The sequence below is a fragment of the Gavialis gangeticus genome, unplaced genomic scaffold (assembly GCF_001723915.1).
Source record: "Gavialis gangeticus isolate Ggan-Ray unplaced genomic scaffold, GavGan_comp1, whole genome shotgun sequence".
Taxonomy (NCBI): Eukaryota; Metazoa; Chordata; order Crocodylia; family Gavialidae; genus Gavialis; species Gavialis gangeticus.
The window spans coordinates 58,275,041-58,281,900 of record NW_017729034.1 but is presented as its reverse complement, the minus strand read 5'-3'; the positions used below and the strand labels follow the sequence as shown (position 1 = coordinate 58,281,900).

At 49.6% G+C, this 6,860-nt stretch overlaps 2 protein-coding genes across 3 annotated transcripts in view; one reads left to right on the top strand and one right to left on the bottom strand.

Moving 5' to 3' along the window:
• Positions 1 to 2,365, bottom strand: part of GNPAT (glyceronephosphate O-acyltransferase) — a 46,150-nt gene extending 43,785 nt beyond the window's left edge. For both annotated transcript variants that reach the window (XM_019527217.1, XM_019527218.1), the window contains exon 1: positions 2,239 to 2,365. In XM_019527217.1, coding sequence (XP_019382762.1) covers positions 2,239 to 2,277 — 39 coding nt within the window. In that variant the 5' untranslated portion in view covers positions 2,278 to 2,365. The remainder of the gene's footprint in view (positions 1 to 2,238) is intronic.
• A 53-nt stretch (positions 2,366 to 2,418) lies between these two features.
• CUNH1orf131 (chromosome unknown C1orf131 homolog) overlaps positions 2,419 to 6,860 on the top strand; it is a 21,212-nt gene continuing 16,770 nt past the window's right edge. The window contains exons 1-2 of the mRNA XM_019527219.1: positions 2,419 to 2,575; positions 3,478 to 3,827. Of these exons, the coding sequence (XP_019382764.1) occupies positions 2,515 to 2,575; positions 3,478 to 3,827 (411 nt within the window). The 5' untranslated portion in view covers positions 2,419 to 2,514. The remainder of the gene's footprint in view (positions 2,576 to 3,477; positions 3,828 to 6,860) is intronic.

The window sequence follows — 6,860 nt, the reverse complement described above, 5'->3', positions numbered from 1 at the left end:
GGTCCTCCCTCTTCCCCTTCTTGAAGATGGGGACCACATATACACCCTTTTTGGTTGAAGCTTTTTTACAACTGGTCTAACAAAGAGATACACGATTCTGTGCCCTAGGAAGGACACTGAAAACAAACACGGTTTTGTGTTTTGGCCTTTTTTGACTTAAAGAGTTTACACTAATTTAGTTAATTAGACCACGGGGGAAAATTATGTTTGGCTACTCCAAAAAACATTGTGACAGTCTTTTAGTAAAAAAAAGCTGAAGTTGGAAATTTGACGAGTGAATAAGTCTATGTGCGCCAAAGTGACAGGGCATATGCCACTGTTAAAAATATGCTGCTCAAGTGAATCACTTGAGCAACCTATGTGAGATGAAATTTTTAATCCCACATCTCTATCTTTCATGTTACACTATCCCCACCCACAACTTAATCCTGCCCAGGGGACAGATGTTTTTTTTAAATAAGCCAAGGCTGTTTCCACCATTTCCCACAAATACATTTTTTCCTACCAAGTTCCACCTGCGACAACATGCTTGTTTTTTTTTGCTCCTACTAGCAAGACAGTGGGTCCAAGTAAAATTATATCCCCGAAGCAGAGGGGCACGTGAGGCTGCATCTATCTCCTATGCAGCCACCCCCAGGATATTCCCAAAGCCCTGGGCCTGATCTAAAGCCCTCTGAAGTCAAAGGAACACCGGTGGGCTTTAACAAGCCCTTTCACAGCAATATGACTCCCTTCATAGGATCACAGAAGAGGGAAAGGGACCTCACAAGGTCTGGTCCAGTTTCGGTCAAACTTGTCCTGCTAGCTTGCTCTCCCTTCTTACAGAGTACACAGATTAAGTGCCAAAACAAGCACTACACCACCATGACAGCTGAGAAACTGAGGACTTCAGCCAGTGGTGCTCAACCTTTTTAGACTCAAGACACCTGTTCATTAGATTCAAGGTGCCCCTTGTTAGACCCAAAGCCCTTGGAAAACGTAAGCTGTTAGCTTTCACTTATTTTTTGAGTGCAAAACAAATACAATAAATAAATATTAGAGCAAATTCTTCCACAGCAAAGCCCTCCAAAAGGCTGCAGCAGCTCAGAACAGTTCAAGTCACCAGTGCTCAACCTCTGCCCATGGGCAAGATGCAACCCATGGTGCTTCATCACCTGGCCCCCGGGGCTCCCCACAAGTGCAGAAATGTGGTGGCAGGACAACGGTGGCAACCCCCCACCGCCAAACCCCTGGACCTATGGGGAACCCCAGGCCCCACACACTAGATTTGGTGCCCAATCCCACCATACAGTAAAGTGTAGAGTCCACCATGAAATACATTAAATGGTGAAATACATTAAGTGGTGGTTCATGGCTTTAGCCACCTGTAAAGTCCCAATCATGCCATGGCCTCCAGATGGCCAGACCCCTGCACTGCACAATATCCCACTATCAATGATAGGGACCAGGGCAAAGCCCCTACTAGGCAAGGCTTAGACTTACACTAGCTACACTAGGCTTAGATTTACTATCTTAGATTTAAGACTAGCTACCAGGCTTAGACCTCAGATACAATGGCAACATACACTACACGCAACCCCCGCTTAACACCATTTCGCTTAGCGCTATTGTGAGACCCTGTAGTTGATCTCTAAACCCTGGCAACTCATGCAACAAAAACGCTCACGGGCATCATACAGGTGGTAGCAGGTTTCGCCTAGTGCTCAATTTCCTGGGAACCAATTAAGAGTGCCCAACGGGGGTTGCCTGGATTTTAAAACGGCACAGAGCTCATCCCAGGTTCAAAGCCCTAAAGTGAACTTTTCCTGGACTTTTTCCCTCATTAGGTTCATTCATGCTACCTGTTTGGCAACTTATGCCAACAAGCAAGACAGTTAAAGCTTGATGTTGGGGGCAGCGCCAGGCCCCAGGACCCACCCCTTGCACATTGCGGATCAGTACCAGCCCCCCAGACCCACCCCTGTCGCAAGGGGGCCAGGCTGGAGCAGCGCCAGCTCCCCTGGGACCCTATGGCAGCACGTGAGAGCGGCCCCAGGACGAGGGGAGCCAGGAGGGGCCTGATCTTGATCCGGATCCTGACCCACACCCCGTCCCGCCGTCGTTCCGCTCCAGGTGAACAGCGCCAACGAGGGGGCGACATTCGGGCTGCCACTGCGCACGCGCGCAAGACATGGGGTGAGGACGACACCCCCAACGGCTGCACGCCCCCCGGGGGGGGCGTCGTACCCCCACACCTACCGCGTACAGGGGGGAACCTCGCTGCGGCGCCGCCGCCATCCTGCTTCCCACGCCGAGCCGAACCCTAGCTGGCGGGAGCCGCGCGGCCTCCGCCTTCCCCCCGCGCGCCCATTTCCCCGCCCCGCTCCCCGCCCGGTGGCTGCCAGCACCACGGGGGGGAGGGGTGGTCGCTGCCATCTTGGAGGCGACGGCGGCCGCTTGGGCTCAAGCGTTGCCCGAAGGCGTTCTCTGGGGCGCTGCGCGGGGCAGGGCGGGAGATAGAACGCGGGCCGGGCCATGGCGCGGAGCGTGCGCTGCGCCCGGCTGGAAGCGGTGCTCGGCGCCCTCTACGACCTCGGTGCGTGAGAGCGAGCGGGACCCCGGCGGGTGCCCCCGGCAGTAGGGAGCGTCCTCCCAGCCCCTCTTTGGCTCCCGGCTTTGCAGCCTGTCCTGGGTGGTGGGGGGCTCTGATCCATCCCACCCGCTGTGCGTGACCCTTATTAGCTCCTGCTCAGCGGTGCTCTGCTGCCTCTTACTATGCCGGGGCCTGTATGGCCCTCATCACACCCGACATGTATTGCGGGCACGGTAACGATCATACAGTGAATGGGTGACTTGTGCAGTAAACATAGACAGGCCATATAGGCACGATAACGATCACACAGTGAACGGGTGAGTCGTGCAGTAAATGTAGACTGGCTGCAGGGGCAGAGTAATTATCGCAAATGGATGGCAGAGTCACGCAAGAAATGCAGACAGGCCCTACGGGTACAGTAGCAATCACATAGCAAAGGGTGAATCCTGCAATAAATGTTGAGGGGCCATACAGGCACAGTAATGATCGCACGGTGAACAGGTGAATCACGCAATAAATGTAGTTTGGCCAAATGGGCACAGTAGTTATTATCTCATCAATGGAATTGCACAATAAATAGGACAGGCCACACATGCACAGTGACTGTCACACCATAAGAATGATTAGCTCAGAAAAAAAGCCAGCCAGCCAGAAAGCTAGTGCTTGGACACGCATAAGAAATCAATTGCAGGTTTCTATCCAACTTTCATTTCTGTCTAGCTCAGCAAAGCAAGGCCCTAGATAGACGCTTCAGTCCCTCATTATTGTGCCATACCTGTTATAGCCCATGTGTCAGTTGGCTACAAAAACCAAGGGTGGAAGGTAAAACAGCTGGAAGTAATTAGTCTGCTTATTAGGTAATTTAATGAGAAAACATTAAAAAATGGTTGGGTTTTGAAATACAGGGGAGGAGCCTGGAAAGAAAACCGAGAAGGAAGGGAGAAAGAAGAAGACAAAGGATGAGGTTGGATTGGAGCTGGCCAGACCTGTCAAAGAAGACGCCATTTTACCTCCCGCCTCGGTGACCTCTGGCAAGAGGAAAAGTGCTTCTCATTTTTTCAAAGGCTTAAAAGATGAAATAGAGAATGAAGCTGTTTGTTCCAGTGGGGCCACCCCAGCATCCAGTAGCCCTTATGCTGTGCCACCCATATCAACCCAACCGGGAAAGGTGACAGATGTAGAAGTTGTGACGTTTTGTAGCTGGCATAAGAAGAAGAAACCTAAGCCAGAAATGGCTGAAGATCATGGCTCAAAGGTAATAGGGTCAGTCAGCTGATCTGAAACATAAGATCATAAGAACTGCCATTTACTGGGTCAGGCTGTAGATCTGTGATCTGTGTCACACAGTCCTGGTGCATGCCTATCTTGAGCCTTCCAGGCTGCAGACCCTTCACATCTTCCACAACGACCTCTTATTGAGGTTCTGGCTATGCTATTCCTCTCACCTTTTTATTTACCTACTCCCCATCCATAGCCCTACCAAGTCCAGGGACCTCTTGGTCAACCTCTTCAAGGCCCTAGCTAAGCTAACCATCTATCTGGCCAGGAAGGAGGATCCAGCTGGGGGTGCCCGCCCACCCCATGTCTGAGGCCATCTTCCTGTTCCTCATGTGGTCCCATCTCTAGGCACAGTTTCACTGGGCAGTGTCCACTGACTCCTTAGACTTGTTTGAGGGCCAGTAGGTGCTGGCTGGTGTGCTCTGCTCAGTGCTACCTCCCCTTGGGGCACTTATTTTAAATCTATGACACCCCCGCTCCCATCCCTGTTTTCACTTTTGTTGTCTCCCAGTGTCAGTTGATATAAAATTAATAACCCCTCTAATAACAGTGGGGGTAAACAGTTTTTCTGTGAGCTCATGCCTGCAGCTCTGCATCCAACAGGCCTGTGTCACACAGTGGCAGGCAGTCAATGCTGAAAGGGAAAGTGAACAAGGTATGGCCACGGGTTAAAGGATAACTTGAAATAGTAGGGCAACTTTCAACTTTTTCAGGCTCAAGGCAACCCTTGTTTGATTTAAGGCTCCCCTGAGAAAATGCAGCCTCTTAGCTTTCCTTCATTTTTTGACTATGGAAAATAATATAGCTATTCTTGTTTAGGAAAGACTCCAGAAAGCCTGAAACAGGACGTAATGTTTTTGACACTATAGATTTCTATTCAAAATCTCTGGGTTTTTGTTGTAAATCTGTGTAGATATTGGCACACATAACAATGCTAATATTGCACACCAGCCCATATTACTCTTAAAAGGATCCCATGGCACCCCAGGATGCTGTGTAACCCTGGTTAGTAAGGAATAGACCAAGTTAAATCTATCCCTAGTAAGTTCCAGTGTCTTCCATAAGTTTGATCCGTTTTGCCATAAAATTTACCAAGGTCATAAAAGTGTCTACATTTGTTAGTCTTATAATGATTATACAACAAGCTAGTCTTTTCCTTGCACATTGCAAATAAGATTATATATTTGCTACTTGTAATAGTTTATATTCGTGTTTCATGTGGGAATTTGTCCATTTTTTTCATTTTACATCCTTGTCTTATATATGTAGGAGATAGAATGTGCATGCAATTGAATTATCTCCATTGACTCTATTAAAGTTTATTAGATGGAATGCACATAATAGCAGAGCTTTATAAAGCCACCTAGGAGATCTGGGCATTTTTGCAATTAATCAGAACTGAATTCTAAAAACATACCCTGGTTGGTTTGCCACTGTGAATTACAAGACATCTCCTTCAGTATGATAGTAAAGTTAAGCAAGTGTAGGTCCCAATTTAAGGAACTTGCTTAAATGAATTTGTAAGACTTGGAACAAAAATAACCTGCATATAGGATTATATATGTAGGGAAGGTGAACTTGCCAAATGACAAAAGTATGAACAAAGCCTAGCCCATCTGATAGAAAGTTGCTGATGGCATAAATAAACTTTAATAAGTGATTTGTTCAGTAGAGAGATGCTTATTACTTCCAGTCAGAAGTAAAGCTTTGCATAGATCTTAATACAGAACAGCAAAGATGGCTCTAATGTACCACAGCTGAAAGAAGGAGGGAACTCTGGGTTGGCTACCTCTTATTCTGAAGGTACACATACAGTGGCGTGTTCTGTGTGTTACCAATCAGCTCTGCTCTGATCAAGTGAGCAGATATGAGACTGCATAAGAATCTTGCTCTCTGAAACTACAATCTTTTAAAGTCAATAATACATGGTTTGCTCACTCTGGAGAGTCAGACAGCTCAAGAGGTTGATGTTGTAAAACAGTGTTTCTCAACTCGTGGGTCATGACCAAAAAGTGGGTCACAAGAGTATATGAAAGGGCCGTGAACAAACTTTAAAAATGGATTCTCCATTAAAGGAGAAAAATGTGGGAAACCACATGTTTCCCCTTGCAGGCTGGCAGAGTTCCAGTCTGCAAGGAGCTGGTTGGGGCTGGGAGGAGCAGGAGGAGGGCAATCAGGCAGAGATGCCACATGCATGTGTGTGCGCACACATGCATGTGGCAGCCAAGCAGCATGGAGAGCAGCTCCTCACAGATAAGTCTACGGGTGCAGGGAGGTTTCAGGCAACGTGTTGGAGGAGCATGGGGCGGGCACGTGCCCCTCCCCAGATTTGTGCATCCACAACAGGCATGGAGCTACAACCTGTCCAGACCGGCATGGGCAGGAGTCACCTTTGCAGCCCAGCAAGCAGGATGCAGCATAGAAGGACAGAGTAGGGCAATGAGACTTGTTGCTGCCACCACTGCTGGGACCTCTGCGCCAGCTGTGCCACTCACAACACAAAAAGTAACAGACAGGGGGAAGAGGAGGGGGAGCGCCGCACTACCCTCATCTCTTCCTGCCACCAGCTGTTCACCCTCTACTCTGCCATCATGGCCCAGTCACTACCACCGCTGCTGCTCCCCTCAGTTTGCAGCTCTGCCCCAGAGGGCATGTGGGGTGGTGGGCAGTGTGGGCAGCCTGAGGGGAGCAATGCCAGCAGCTGGGCCATGGCAGCAGGGTAGAGCCACAGCCCAATGTATAAGTAGCAGGAGGAGGTGAAAGCAGCACGGAACCCCCCTCCCGTTACTCCTTACGCTGCCAGTGGCACAGGGGTCCCAGCAGCAGCAGCAACAAGTCTCACTGTCTTGCTCTGCCCTCCCATACTGGGTCTTGCCTGCTGGGCCACAGAGGTGACTCCTGCCTGTGCTGGTCCAGCCAGGCTGCAGCCCCAGGCCTGCTGTGGGTGCACAAATATGGGGGACACATGGCCCCTTACACCCCTCCCCCACACCCCACCCCATCACAGAGA